Source organism: Heliangelus exortis, chromosome 23 (genome assembly GCF_036169615.1).
Source record: "Heliangelus exortis chromosome 23, bHelExo1.hap1, whole genome shotgun sequence".
Lineage (NCBI taxonomy): Eukaryota > Metazoa > Chordata > Aves > Apodiformes > Trochilidae > Heliangelus > Heliangelus exortis.
The window spans coordinates 7,241,286-7,255,908 of record NC_092444.1 but is presented as its reverse complement, the minus strand read 5'-3'; the positions used below and the strand labels follow the sequence as shown (position 1 = coordinate 7,255,908).

Below are 14,623 nucleotides of genomic sequence, written 5' to 3'. Positions count from 1 at the left end.
AGTACCCAGGAATGTTGGACTAGGGGGTGTCTTCACTATCCAAGTGCACAGGTTGTGGGGCTTCACTTGGAATTCAGCAGTTATGTGCAAGCTTGATTCCTTCATTCCTAAAAATGGAAGGTTTTTTCCCAACATCTATTAAAAAAGTTACTTCCAAACTGGTTTTGATCTGAAATTTAAAGCAATCAATCTATGAACAGCAAGCAAGATGTTGTTACAAATGTGTTTTAACCAATTAATGTGCTGAAGATAAGTTGTAAAGCCATAAAACAGCTTTGAGCACTGTTTGTTTTCCTCTAGCGTTGCCTTTTTTGAAAAGAAGGTCTTTAGACTGCCTAAGTAACTTGGCTTTTTAAGTCTAATTAAAGGAAATTCCCAGAAAAGGAGGTCAGCTTTTAATTTATGACATGATTTATGCATGTAGGAAGGTTTGGGCCCTGGTGACACTACAAGCACTTTCTGTGGGACACCAAATTATATTGCACCAGAGATCCTCAGAGGAGAAGAATATGGTAAGCTGTGTATAAACAATTTGTAGCTGTCATAAGTCACAAAACCAAATTCTACTTTATAGGTACTTTCAGATACAAACATTTTTTCAATTTCCACGTTTTTGTACCTATGTATATCAAGAACATTGAAATATTGAACAGTTTCATATTTTCCTGAAATTATAAGTTTATTTTTTCCCTTGTGATCACTCATTTCAACTTTAAAATCATACTTCCCCTGAGAAATAACTATTGAATGATACTTCAGCAAAACCAAGTGTATTCTTGGTAGAACTTCCCAGCTGCTGTTGTCCTCCAGGCAAGGTTATAGAATGCTCCAACAAAAAGCTATTGCTCGTGAAGAAGTCAACCTGTTTTTAACCCCTGTTGCTATTCTTGAACTAACATGATCAATAGTTAAATAAGTCAGCTGTAAGATGCTAAATATTTAACTTTTAAAAAATATCTGAAAAATTTCAGCTTAAATATACTGAATTTTTATTGAAGCATTTCTGTCTGGCAGATACCTACCAATTCCTGTACAGATTGCCTTTGATTCAGGAATTCATCCTCTGATAGTGTGAGTCCAGATGTCTGTGGCTTCATAAAAGCAAATGATTTCTGTACTTTGTAGGCCCAGGCCATTAATCTTCACTTCTGTGAGATTTAACACTGAAATTCAAGGTGGCTGAAAATCTGCTTTGCAAACATTGACAGGGTTCAGTGTGGACTGGTGGGCTCTCGGGGTGTTGATGTTTGAAATGATGGCAGGAAGGTCTCCATTTGATATTATTACTGACAATCCAGACATGAACACTGAAGATTACCTCTTCCAAGGTATAGTAATTTTATTTTTAATTTACTTGGGAAGAAAATAATGAAAACCAGCAGTTTCAGTAGGACAGTTAAATTTTCCTTTTCCATTTTTTCCCCCTAGTAGATCCAGGGCCATATTTCCAGTTCTTCATCCCAAGAATTTATTTTGTTAAAATCAGAAAAAATGGTCTGCAATGAGAGCCTTCTGCAGACTAAAATATTTTTTAAATGGTCACACCTCAGCAGTGACAGAAATTGCAGGGAATGGTATCTTTGTTAGAAAGCCAAGAATAAATTGTTTAGGGCTGCATGAGAATAGAGGAGGGTCTTTCCTGACAGAAACAAATCCTGTAGTTTTTTGCTCCTGTTAACTTTCTTTTTTTTAACTTCTGATGAATTTTATATAAATATTTTTTTAACAGTCTTACCTTTCAGTAATAGTGATGTATGAACTTCTGTAAACAAAAGCAGTAATACTTCCTGTATTTATTTCCATGGAAACTCTAATAATTAGTTTTGGGGATTGTAAAGTTGCCAACTCCTTAATGTGCAGAACCATTCTCTAAAATAGTTACTGCAGTTGTGTCCCAGTCTGCAGTGGTTGTGGTGCCAAGCCTAGTGGTCAGTCAGCTGCTGTTTAAAAATCATACTTTTCCACATACTGAGGAGACAAAAAAAGTTTTATTCCCTCCTTATACCACAAGCAATAGACAAGATAATGAATCTAACATTTCCTATAGGAAATTCTGAAATGTCAGTGTAACAGTGCCTTGAATCCTTTTGTTTGCATTGTTTTAAATAATTCCAAATGGTAACTTATCTACTATAGTGTTTGTACTGAAATCATGGTCAATGTCATCAACCAAAACCCAACATTGCTGTTTTTAAATCTGTAACAGTTATTCTTGAGAAGCCAATCCGGATTCCAAGGTTTCTTTCTGTCAAGGCTTCCCATGTGTTAAAAGGATTTTTAAACAAGGTAAATGACATTCTCTTATTTTTAGCATCTAAGATGGGGAAGTCAGAGCTTCCTGTTGAAAGCAATACAGTTAAGAAGTTAATCTGCTTACTGTTAAAATCTATAAAACCTTGGTATCCTGTAAGTTTAAAAACCCCACATCTGAGTTGCTAATTTATTGAGGGAGCTCCACAGCACAGATTAAAAACCCTTTCCCTAGTAGAAAAAAACCCAATTATAAGCTTGTTTATCAACTCTTTTCTGTAATACTTGCTACTCATTTAACTGGGCTGATTGAAATCCATGGAACTGTTATAATTGTTTCATGGAGAAAAGAAGATAGTAAATAAGTCTAGATATTTTTTTAAGAAGTTGTAACATTTAAGAGTGAAATTTCAAACTTCATCCCAAGAAAACAGGAAAAAAGAACTTGGTAGCTGTAGCATTTCTGCCGTAGCAGCAGTTTGTGTAGTAACAGGGAAAGCTTCAGTCAGGTATGGGAGCTTTTGACAAACATGGACTGTAAATGGCTTGGAATATGTAATAGGAATTTCTGTGTTTTCCACAGGATCCCAAAGAGAGGCTTGGCTGTCAGCCACAGACAGGATTTTCTGATATCAAGTCTCACACGTTTTTCCGCAGCATAGACTGGGATCTGGTAAAAATACTTATTTCTGTTTATATGTGTTCCAAAGGAATAGATTCTTGGAGTTTGTGTTTGTACATGTAACAACCCCATTAAAAACAGAGAAATGTGGTGCCTTCCTGTTGTGGGTGGTCATTCCATTGGGTGTTCTTAGTAAGCATTTCAAGCTCCATTGAAAACAAGGAAGTGTGGGCTGGCAAAGCAGCCTGTTGGATTTCTGCTCCATTCTGTCTCCTGTGCATTAGGAACCTTTCTGCCTTGACAGGAGGGTTTGCAGTTGGTTAACACTGAGTAAAGTGTCATCAGACCAGTTTAAATACAACCACAGCAGATGAGGTGCTTCAGATGGGTGAAGTTATTTGTAGTCTGCTTGTGGTAAATTAAAAAAAAAAAATTACTGAATTTACAAATTATATAATTTGAAGTTCAGTAGGATTATTCAGGTAGGTAACAGGGTTTAGTGATGTGTAGGTGTGGGGAAGATCAGGTCATTATTTCTAAGCATGTGGCTTGAAAACAGAGAAGATTGTGTTTTCATGGTGGAGTAGATGACATGCATTTCATTGATTTTTGCAGGCATAGAATTTTATTGGAATTGTAGGTTTTCTGAAAGCTTCTGTTACTTGGTAATTGGGCCTGCTGTCTTCATCACAAAAACCATCACAGAAACCATGTTCTGTTTATTGACATTTAAGCAATAAACCAGTCAGGAACACTCCCTTATCAGCAGTACTTTTTTAATACCTAGTTGAACAGTGAGAAAATATGCATGTAATATTTTCATAGTCCTAGGAAGTCTGCAGGAAGTGTGGAAAGAGGCAGGCAGCAGTGCCTGTAATAACATGAAAGAGGTGGAAGGGAGGAGAGCAAACTCCATGATTCCATTTTCCCTTTGAAGCCTGCTGCTCAGACCTTCCTTGTCAGCACTCTTCAGAGAAGATCTTCACTACAGAAGGAGCTCGTGTTTGAAACTACCTGGTGTTTACAAAATTATTCATATAATGAAGGCTGTCTTTAATTTTGTCAGACATCCCCTGTGTTATATTCTCCCCTAAAGTCCCAGTGTCATTTTTCATTACCTTGGCTGCCTAGTGGTGCTGTAATGCAGCTTCCTGGAGTTTGGGGTAGAGAATAAATGTCATGGCCTGCAGGGTTTCTGGTTGGTTTTGCAGTTTTTTGAGAGGGGGGGGGAAAAGAGAGAGAGGAGACTGTTGGATTTGTTTTGTTTATTTGTGGAAGAAACTCCCAATTGCAATTGCTTTCTCTTAGTCAACATTTATGCTGATTTGAATTTTGATTTTTTTTTTTTTTTCAAAGCTTTTTTTTTTTCCTGGAGGCTTTATCCGTTTTAAAACGGAAATATTTAGATGGCTGTGCAGTTTTCCAATATGGTTATGGTAGTGTAGCTCCAGGAGGATCTGCAGTGTTAGATTTTAAGCTAAATGTCTAATGAAAGTGGGAAATATATTCAGGAGAAAATGAAAAAAAATACTGGAAAGCTTTTTAATTACTAGAATTTTCTTTGAAATACAGGTGATGAGTGGAAATGATTTTGACTTTAAAAGCTTTCTGAAATCTTTTCAAGTTGAAGCACAAGGGAACAATAGTCTAATGCTGACTAAATTTTTTTTCTCTGTGTGAAGCTTGACTTAAATGGAAAAGTAAATAATGGTAAAGTGAACACATACCACAGACACTTTGTTTTCCTAGTGTTAGTAATTTCAGTGGTGTGTGGCACAGCTAAGAACATTTTAGATTGACTCTGCACACAGGGTGGCTCAACAGCATGCAGGGAGGTGCCAAGACAACCCTTTTTGTTTCAGTACTTGAGGTCTATTTTTATCCTAGTGCCTGTTTTCATGGTATTTATCCATTATATGCTGCAAAAAGAGATATAAAACCATGGCTACTGTTAGCTGTGTACAGAGGCAGTAAGGTTTTTTCTAGAGAGATGCCAATGTATTTTTCAGTCATTTTCTCAAGTTAAAGGCTGCAAATTCATTTTCTGTCTGATATTTCTCTAGAGGAATGGTGACCTCCAGTGGCCAGCCAGGCTAACCCAGACTGGAGAAACTACCCAGGCCATAGCAGATCAGAATAATGATCATTTACTCATTATTTGAGTAAAAGAAATTAAAATTCCCATGTTTTATTGATGATCCCTGGCCAGGAAGATACATACAGGTTTCCAGTTCCTGTAGCAGGAAATCCTGTATGGAAATGTATTCCTGGTGCAGTTGTAATTGCAGAATAAACCTCTGGGCTGCTTTAGCTGCTCTGTTGGTTACCATGACTTGATTTAAACAATTCCTCACCCATGTGGCCAGTGATTGATCAGAACATAAATACTGTGTGCTCTTCTGTTGCTGGAGTTGGCTTTAATGAATACATCTGGTTATGTTAATTTGATGTAATCTAAGAGGCAGCTTTAGAGGAGCTTATAAAAGAGAAAAATTAGTTGTAATCTGGGAAAGCATCTTGGCTGGAGTGGAAAGCTTCTGGAGGATGTTTTCAGTTTAAATACTGTTTTGCCAGATGTATCTAGCAACAATGCTTTTTCCTAATAGGTCAAGAGCTTTGTCTGAGGTTTGAAACTTAAAATTTTATTAATTTCTGATAATTTTTGAACTTTTTGTATTTAGCAGTAGGATAAACAGGATGAGCATATACCACTTAGTGTCAGAATCCATTAGCCTAGGAACGAATGCCACGTTGTATTTCGGTTTTTTTATCTTCCGACATTAAACTCAACTGCAGTGACTTTTCTGTGTGTGCCCTCCAGAACCAATGTGTATTTATTGTCTTGGGGGATTTTGTAAATATTTTTTTAATCTTCCCTCTGCCATGATATCTTTCCTTAGCTGGAAAAGAAGCAGACAACCCCTCCATTTCAGCCTCAGATCACGGACGATTACGGTTTGGATAACTTCGATACGCAGTTCACCAGCGAGCCCGTGCAGCTCACCCCAGATGATGAGTATGTTGTTCTCTCAACACAACTGCATATTAAGAAATTAACTTTTAATTTACTTGAAAATTGCTAGGCAGAGACTTTGTGCTTATCATAGGAACGTAGTCAAGTTAAAGTAAATTTCGAATTCTTGTATCCTACATTTCTTGTGTAAATTGTTGTACTTTTTTATCATCAGAGTGCCTGGTTTTCCAACAGGTCATAAAAGGGTATTGATTTGCTGTTGTGTGCTTGGCTCTGAAAGAAGAGATGGCAACTTGATTCCTGAGCAAGCAGCTTGCACTTCTGTACCCAGGAGAAGCTCAGCTCCTTGGGGCTCAGCTTTGTGTTGCATTGCACGTTCTGCTTGACAAAGAAATTTGACTTATTTTTTCCCATTTGTTGCTACTGTGCAACTTCATGTGCATACATTTCCACAAGGTGTTTTGTTTGAGGAAAAAGCAGAGCAACAAAACCAGCACTTGCACCTGATAAAACTAAAATCCTTGCTTTTCTTTGTTTTTCAGAGATATAATAAAGCGAATAGATCAGTCAGAGTTTGAAGGGTTTGAGTACATCAACCCCTTGCTGCTGTCAACAGAGGAGACAGTATGAAGGAGTCACATCTTCATCCTGGACAATGTGAATGACCTTTAAATTTATCCTTAACCACAGTATATGCATGCGAGGCTGGGGACTGTAAGAGTTTGGATGGAGACCAATGATTTTTTTAAAAAGTTGCTGCTGAAAAATCAAAGACAAGAAATAATGATTTTGGTGGGTGTCTTCTGCCACTTAGTGATTCTTAAGGTCTGGGCACTGACAGAAAACTGGCTTCATTAATGAAGGAATTTGCATTTTGTGCCTGTTTGATGAAGGATTGAAATGTTCATTGCATCCCTGGACAAGGAGATTCTGAAAACCTCCATCTACAGACTTTCTGCAAACATTTGATGCAATGAGCTACCAACTGAAGAATATTACAGTGTAACATCCTGAAGAATAAAATATATTACGGTGGTGTTGAAGCTTATTTTTGATGCCTTTTTTCACAAGTGGTACCTGTCTAAACGTCTCAGATATATTTAAAAGGAGTTGTGTTTTATTAGCAATCAAATCATAAATTTGGGTACAAGATTTAAGTGCCTAAATGGACAAACTTCATTGAAGAATTATTGCATATTTGGAACGTTCTTAAACCTGGTAAGTTCTGCTTGTTAATACTAAGTAACCACTTACATATGGAATATACAGTTCACAGCTGCAGCCTGATAAACCTTTTTATCTTTCTAGAAATTAAAATGCAGAGTGATCCAGCAATATTAATTCCAAATTAGAATTTACAGTATCGATTCCAAAATCTGTGTTTTAAACTCCAAATTTACCAAAATGTGTAGATTGAAGAGAACTAAATTTGCACACAAAGAATTTCTGAAGATACTTAACCAGTGCCTACAGCTACAAAGATGTTGTGTTGTATATTAGATTTTTGAAAAGTATTTTTATCAACAGTACAATTATTCAGAAATAGAGCAAAAGCGTATTGAAGCATAGCCTTAAAGTTTAAATAGTAAATCTAGAATAACCATAATATAAAATACATTTTCCTGATAAAGCACACCTCCTACCTGTGGTAAACAGTCTGCTTACAATTACTCAATGTGTATTAATAACTAATCATTCTATGTAAGAGGATGGGATGTTTTGGTAAAATGATTTGCATCAAAGTAGTACTTTTTTTTATGGAAAAAAATACCTAAGAGACTGACTAACACAAGAGAACTATCAAGTCCCTTCTAGTGGAAGGAGCTGGGGGGAAGGCAGGGAAAGGGTTGTGCTCCATCACAAGGTGGGTGCTGCCTTTGAGGATCAGTCAACCTTCAGCTGCCTCCTGAGCAACAGCAGCAGAGGCAGCTCTCCTCCTGCTGGAGTTGGGGTTAACTGTGTTGTGTGGGTTGGACAGATTGGGGGAAAAATCACGTGGGAAGGAAAAAAAAAAAAAAGAGAAACCCTGTGCCATGCCATCTCGCCTAATTTGGTGTAAAATGCAGGATAAATTGCAACCCTTTCACTCTCTTCACATTACCATATGGTTTTCTCAGGGTACAGCATTGCATTAGGTGCTGAACATGACATCTTTGGGATTCACATCCAAGTCATGAGGTGCTAGGACGAGACTGCCAAAACATTGTTTAAACCTTTGAATTAATTGTTACCAATCTACATTTCGTATCCCCTCATTAGCTGCGTTTAGGCAGAGCTGTGGTTGTTGAGTTGTATGAACCCCATTCAGATCTAAGTTGTGGGTTTCTCTCTGTTGGGCTGTAGCTTTTCATGTTAAGCAAAACGTGTTTTAATCAGCACTCAGTAATTTAACCAGTAAGTACTTGCCTCAAATGCCTGGAGTTTAGATACTTTATTATCTACTAAAGGAAGCATTTACATTTTAAATGTAATCTGACTTTTTTTTTTTTAATTACTCCCTTTTTCCTGACAACAACTTAATTTATCCTGAATAGTTTTTCTTTCAGTGTTTTCAACTCCCCTGGTAATAAATCTGATCAATAAGAGTGAGTGCAGGCAGCTCATGAGTGGGAACTCGACAGACTCAGCTGTCCTTGGACATGCCAGGGCATAGGACCTTACATGGAAATATTAGACACGTGGGTTGGGTTTTCTTAAACCTTTTTTTCTAGGTTTCAGAACATTTTGGGAGGGAGGGAAGGAAGAACAGAGACACATTTGCTAAACAAACATTGTAAAGAGTACTTGATTTTATTTAAGAATTTACAGGAATTTACAATGTTGCTGTGTTGCCAAATAGTTTGCTGGATACAAGTTTGGTTGCTCATGTGCAAGTGTTTGAATAATGTTCTGTTCATGATGAAGGGGAAATTTTTTTATATAAAGTACTTGTTTTATAAATAAAAGATAATGAAGGATGTAATTAAATGTGTGGTTTGGAAAAAAAAATCCTAATATATTACAAATGGATCTGGTAATGATATATAGTTGTCTTATTTGAAATAGTAAATGAAAATTCTAGCTAATTTAATGATTGTAAAACAGTAAATATGTTCTTGTAGTTTTGTATAATTAATTAGTTGGGATCTTTGCTGACCAGTTTTAATTGTGCAGAAGATGGTATACTAATCCATAACAGCTAAGATCATTTATATTCTTGCACATCTATTAAAGACTTTAATGAAAAAGTTAATAGACTGTTATTATTTATCAGTCAACTTAGCCATGTCTAACTGCACTTTTTGGAGACCCCATTTTAAATTAAATCTATAGGATTCCTCCTGTATTTTGATCCTATATTCTATGGTTATTGAGTTACATGTGAACTGTGTGTTTTTAGGGTCCAGGGCAGAGGTTTCTTAGGGCTGGAAGCCCTCAGGTGGAGTTTCTCTCCTCTTCCCATTGTGCCCAACGTGGTGATCACAGTGTCCCAGCAGCACAATCCTGGCTGCAGCCCTTGGCAAGGACTGGGGTTTGTGAGGCTGCAGAGGGGGTGTCCTGCAGGAAGAGGAGCCCCTGTTCAGTAAACAATTAGCTGTGCCTGAGGGAAATGAACAACCTGCTCTACTTTAGCTAATTTGTTTCTACTCAACCAGCACCGAGAGTCATTTGCTGTGGTTCCTGGAAAAGGCTGCTTTGCTCAAGCTTACAAAATGTTTACCTGCTGCTGCTGAGAAGTTACCAAATAAGAGATGAGTGTTCTGAGAAGCTTCTGGGCAAAACAAACTCTCAGGTGTTCTTTATTCTCAGACATTGATGGTTCCTAAGCGGGGGAGAGGTAGGGAACTGTTTTGTATCAGCTTTTTGGTGGACTAAATCTTGTTTTGTAGTTCAGTGTTGTGAAACTGGCAGGAAGAAGTGAGTTGGGATTAGTCATGTTAATCAGTGAATGCTGACTTTGTGGGTTTCTAAGTAAAGGTTATGAATTTAGTTGTGTTCCTTCTTAGAGATGAAAATAACAACACCTCCCCCCTCACCTTTATTTGCTCTGGGTTTTGTTTTATTATAATCACAGAATCAACTGTGCAATCATGTTAAGTTTTTAGATACTACAATAATTAAAAATGCTAAGCTTGACTGACTTCATAATAAAGCTTATTTTCATAGATTACCTGTTTAGAGAAAGATATTAGTAAACTTCTGGATCAGATTAAACGAATCTTGTGCATCTGCTTTCATCTGCATGTGAAGATTCAGAACTGTGGAGCAGACAAAACAGGTTCTACAGGGATTTACAACAGCATTTTTATTTTGGAAGGACCAAGACCCATTTCCCTGGGCATCTCTGGGACCTGCTCTGGCACCATTTTCAACACTAGAATGACTTTACATGTGAAAGGCCTGAAAATGGAGACCCCACACTGGCAGAGGGCACTCAGCCTTCTACTATTTGTGATCCTCAAGTAAGTCTGAGACAAGAATGTGCTTCCTTGACACACTTTTTCCTTTTCCTGTGAGAAAAGCTCATCCTGGGCCTTGTTCCTTTGCTCTTCATTCTCCTGGAATCACCACATGACATCATCAGCACTTTCAGACAAACACTTGGCAAGGTGGCCATCGATATCCATTTGTGACACTCTGCAAACACAGAGAATTTGTTCAGTGAGAAACAAAGTCAAACCCTTTTATTTACACTATTCTTCACTCTCATTTTCTAAACAATCACAGAAGTGCTCCAGTAGCTCAATGGGTGGGTAAGTTATTCCTGAGCTCAGATGTGCTGCAGAATCTGCCATACTCTTGCAGCTGCCTTTACCTGCTGCTAGAATGTTAATGATATTTACAATCAGATAATGTTCAAATTTAGCTTTTAACTATCCAGAATACTGCATTGCAGTAAGTTTTAGATTATACCAGATTTTTTTTTTGGTGAAATTTGTATTTAAAAATTCTAATTCTGCATATATTAGCAAGGTTTATCAGAGCTTCTCTTCTCAAAGCAGTATAATCCACTAATCATGAACTCCTAAGCTGAATTAGAAGTAGGTAATTCTGACAGTTACTTTACACTCATTTTGTTTCATTATTTGGTATATAGAAGAAGCAACAAGAACCATTTAGGGGTTTGTATACTGTGAAGTTATTAAAAAGACTTACGTGCCACTAAACTGCATCAGACACATGGGACAACTGTCAAGAGTTGAAGATCCTTCACTCTGATTTTCCATCTTCTCTTTGCAGCTCTCAGTTCCAGATACACTCACCAGAGGAGGTGCCTCTTCTCCAGGTATGCATCTGGCTTCACCAAATGAAATATTCCCTTGATGTGTTTGTGTTTGAAGCTCTTTCCTATAATTTTCTTCTCTGTTTTCTTTGCTGTTCTGTATGTTCCCTCTGCAGTGCTGTTGAAAGCTGAAGGATTTAGAGCTTTGTGACAATGCCAAGGGGTGTGTAGAACTTCCCTGCTGAGGGAGTTTACATGATTTAGGACTTGCATCTAGTTTTGAGATGCATTTTCTGTCTTCCCCAAATGTATTTTTTATCTGATCTCTAACATCTACACAGCATGTTTGCTCAGCTGAAGAAGGTAAACTCTGCAGTTCACCTGCTGGGCTCTGTTCTCTGTGCAGACAGTTGTTGGGGCTCTGTGTCAGGAGATCCTTTGGTTTCAGACTTTCTTCTTTGCAAAAAGTTGGGAATGGTACCCATGGAAAGTCTTCCATTCCAACTGTAAAGACTTCTTGTTTCTGTAGGCTCTCTTCCTCAGAACTCTGTGACACACACACACACACAATGTCTTCAAACAAGTGCAGGTCAATCAATGTGTAAAACTCAGGCTGAACATATTACAAAGACTGAGAAGGGTGAACTACACTGAGGAACATTTTATTTACATCACCTCCAGCACCTGGACAGCAGTCAAGAGCCTCCTGGAGTCTGCAATACTTGTCTTCCTTATAAATCCCAAATTGATACCATAGGTACTCTTATTATGTTCCACTGAGACTAAGGATGAAAACAATAACCTGCTGCTGCTCAGGAAACTAAATTATACTTAAGGACTTTTGGGTTTTTGGGTTGGTTTTTTTTTCCTGTTATGCTGCCTACCCTTACCAGAGCAATGCACTGGCTGTTTCTGTGCCATTAACCTGTTACAGTTTTCACTCTGTTAGGGAGAGGCTTGTGCTTATGAGCAGTCAGTGTATTTCCAGAGGCCACCTCTTTACAGAAAAATGTTGTAAAGAACTTGCCATACTGCCAAAAGAGCCCCCAGTAGCTGTTCTCCTACCCTATGGCACACAATACTACCCCACACCACTACAGGTAGAGAATAAAGACCTGAAAACCAGCATCTATTTAAAAGCCATTTCAGATGGATTCCCCTGTTACCAGAATTGAGGCTGTCCTCTTGTAAGGAGTCCCCAAAGTGCAGGATGCAGCACGCTACCTTTCTAAGGAACTCTGGGAAACTGAGCACTGTTTGCCAGCTTGTGCACTGTAAATCTTGACTGATGTTTTTCAGTAACAAAGTCCATGGTTTTTCACACTCATTTAAGTCTTCTTTTTCAAACCAGGAACATCTGCCAGGGAGTGGCCTGTAAAGACAGAGACAGTCCAATAGTTTGAGGGTGGAAAAGAGGGAAAAAATATTCAGCATTGCTCTAAGTTTGCCACTTTTTGATTTACCCCTCCTGAGACACTTTCAAAAAATGTAGCTATCCTTAACTGTGATTCAACAAAGCAAAGGTTTCAAAATTCCAGGAGCTGAGAGTGCCTCAGCCTTCCAGCCCAATTCAAGGGTTGTTTCCTTTGTGAACAGTTAAGCACAAGGTAGGGATTTTATGATTTGAAACTGCATCTGAATTTTCCATTTGTACAACAGAAAACTCTTACCTATTTTCTTTTGATCAAGTAGCACTGTATGTGCCAAACCAAGAATAACATCTGACAGCCACATCAAACCACAGGTACATAAAAAGTATTAGTCAATGGAGACAAGTATATAAATGCAGATTTTTTTGAGTTTAAAAGAGAGGCAAGACAGCCTGTGGAGGTAAAAAGATGTAGCTGTTTATAATGGTACTTGTTCATCAAGGGGACCTCCATCTAGCCTGGACATTATTCAGCCCATAAATTAATTTTTAGTTTACCATGGCTTACAGAACTCATACAGCTATCAAAAAAAAAATAAATCACCCTGTTTTTTTCAAAGAATGTCTAAAATCTAGTTTTGCTGCTTGCAACAAATGAGATGTAGGTATTTATTACTGTGTAGGTATTATTACTGTGCTAAGTGAAGCACTCAATTACAGCCAGGTTTTTTTCTTCTCAAATACTGAATTTGACACCTGCTGAACACAGAAATCATTGAAGTGTTTGCACTGAGGATGGCAATTGCATTGTTTCCATGTGTACTTGGCCATTCCCATGCTGCCTTTTGAAGTTACTGATTACCTTTCTTAACAAGCAGATCAAATCGATTTTAAGAAACATTAGGAAGCTTTAACTATAAGAATTGGAATGTTTTTATATTAGTAATGATGTGTAACAACAAATTCTAGGGCAGGATGTTGATGTCAGAATGCTATTTCCAGCATTCCCACTTCTCACTGATGTGTTTTCTTGGGTCCACTGTACAGGAATGATGCTGCACTGAGAAGAAACAAGAGACAAGTCTTACAAGCCCTCAAAAATCGGAACCACCGGCCTTTGGAGCCTGTTTTTGGAAGGGACAGAGCAGTGTGGTTGCTCACCCCCACAGCCTGGACCAGAACCGAACCACTCACTGCCTCTTTCTTTCACCCTCTCTCCCCCAAGGGCTGGAAAAAAAGCAGGAATTATTTCTGGTCTCATGTGAGCCTTATTCTGAAGAAAACAATTTTTTCATACATTAACATTTCAATTATTTTACTCATTAAAGGCAGGGCAGGCAGTGTTTTATGGGCACAAAACTCTTCACCATCGATATAGAGCAGCGACCACCCCACACCTAAGGCGCAGCTGCACCCTCCCGGCTCAGGGCCCTTCCCTGAGGCCCCCGGGGAGCCTGAGGCGGGGCTGCCCCATCCCCTCCGAGGGAGCCATTTCCCCACCCGGCCCGGACTCACTGGGGCGGCCTGGGGGACTCCCGGCCCGGGCTGTGCTCCCGGCTCCAGGCTGCCGGCGCTTTCTTGGCCTTGAGGCGCAGCTTGGCGGCTCCTTCCTCAGACATGGCCGAGGCGCGGGGCCTGCCCAGCACAACCTCCTGCAGCAGCCCCGCGCTGGCACCGCCTCAGAGCTCCCTCTCGCCTCGCTGGCGGGCGGAGCTGACGGGCGGGCCTTCCTCCTCCTTTTCCTCCTCCTCCGGACAGCCCCGCTGCCAGGGCACGGCGTCTGGGCGGGCCGGGAGTGGCGACGCCAGCTCTCTCTCCGCCCTCAGAGCCCCCTGAGGAGAAGCCTGCCTTTTCTGTGAGGAGAAGCTCTCCCTTTTTGCTGAGGAGAAGCTATCTCTTTCTCTGAGGAGAAACCCGCCCTTTTTTTTGAGGGAGGAAACGAGCCCTTTGGCTGAGGAGAAGCCCGCCCTTTCTCTGAGGAGAAATCCTCCCTTTCTGTGAGGAGAAGCCCGCCCTTTCTGTGAGGAGAAACCCGCCCTTTCTCTGAGGAGAAGCCCGCCCTTTTTTTTGAGGGAGGAAACTAGCCCTTTAGCTGAGGAGAAGCCCGCCCTTTCTGTGAGGAGAAGCCCGCCCTTTCTGTGAGGAGAAATCCTCCCTTTCTCTGAGGAGAAGCCCGCCCTTTTTTAGCTCCTCCGCTTCAGTCAG

The 14,623-nt window shown here is 39.4% G+C and overlaps 2 protein-coding genes across 3 annotated transcripts in view; one reads left to right on the top strand and one right to left on the bottom strand.

The window, feature by feature from the left end:
• PRKCZ (protein kinase C zeta) overlaps positions 1-9,078 on the top strand; it is a 38,671-nt gene extending 29,593 nt beyond the window's left edge. For both annotated transcript variants that reach the window (XM_071767381.1, XM_071767382.1), the window contains 6 exons: positions 425-512; positions 1,209-1,328; positions 2,207-2,286; positions 2,834-2,923; positions 5,773-5,888; positions 6,389-9,078. In XM_071767381.1, coding sequence (XP_071623482.1) covers positions 425-512; positions 1,209-1,328; positions 2,207-2,286; positions 2,834-2,923; positions 5,773-5,888; positions 6,389-6,476 — 582 coding nt within the window. In that variant the 3' untranslated portion in view covers positions 6,477-9,078. The remainder of the gene's footprint in view (positions 1-424; positions 513-1,208; positions 1,329-2,206; positions 2,287-2,833; positions 2,924-5,772; positions 5,889-6,388) is intronic.
• FAAP20 (FA core complex associated protein 20) lies at positions 8,603-14,164 on the bottom strand. The gene is made up of 4 exons (XM_071767384.1): positions 13,934-14,164; positions 12,274-12,421; positions 10,983-11,596; positions 8,603-10,463 (listed from the first exon to the last, which is right to left on the bottom strand). Exons 1-4 carry the CDS (start codon positions 14,035-14,037, stop codon positions 10,391-10,393), a joined length of 939 nt encoding a protein of 312 aa, XP_071623485.1. The 5' UTR covers positions 14,038-14,164; the 3' UTR covers positions 8,603-10,390.
• Between the last annotated feature and the right edge of the window lie 459 nt (positions 14,165-14,623).

Coding starts and splice junctions, on each gene's coding strand:
- FAAP20 (XM_071767384.1), bottom strand. CDS start 14,037: ATGTCTGAGGAAGGAGCCGCCAAGCTGCGCCTCAAGGCCAAGAAAGCG. Junction 11,597..12,273: donor TCCCAGAGTTCCTTAGAAAG/GTAGCGTGCTGC, acceptor TGTGTGTCACAG/AGTTCTGAGGAAGAGAGCCT. Junction 10,464..10,982: donor CTGATGCAGTTTAGTGGCAC/GTAAGTCTTTTT, acceptor CTGTGTTTGCAG/AGTGTCACAAATGGATATCG.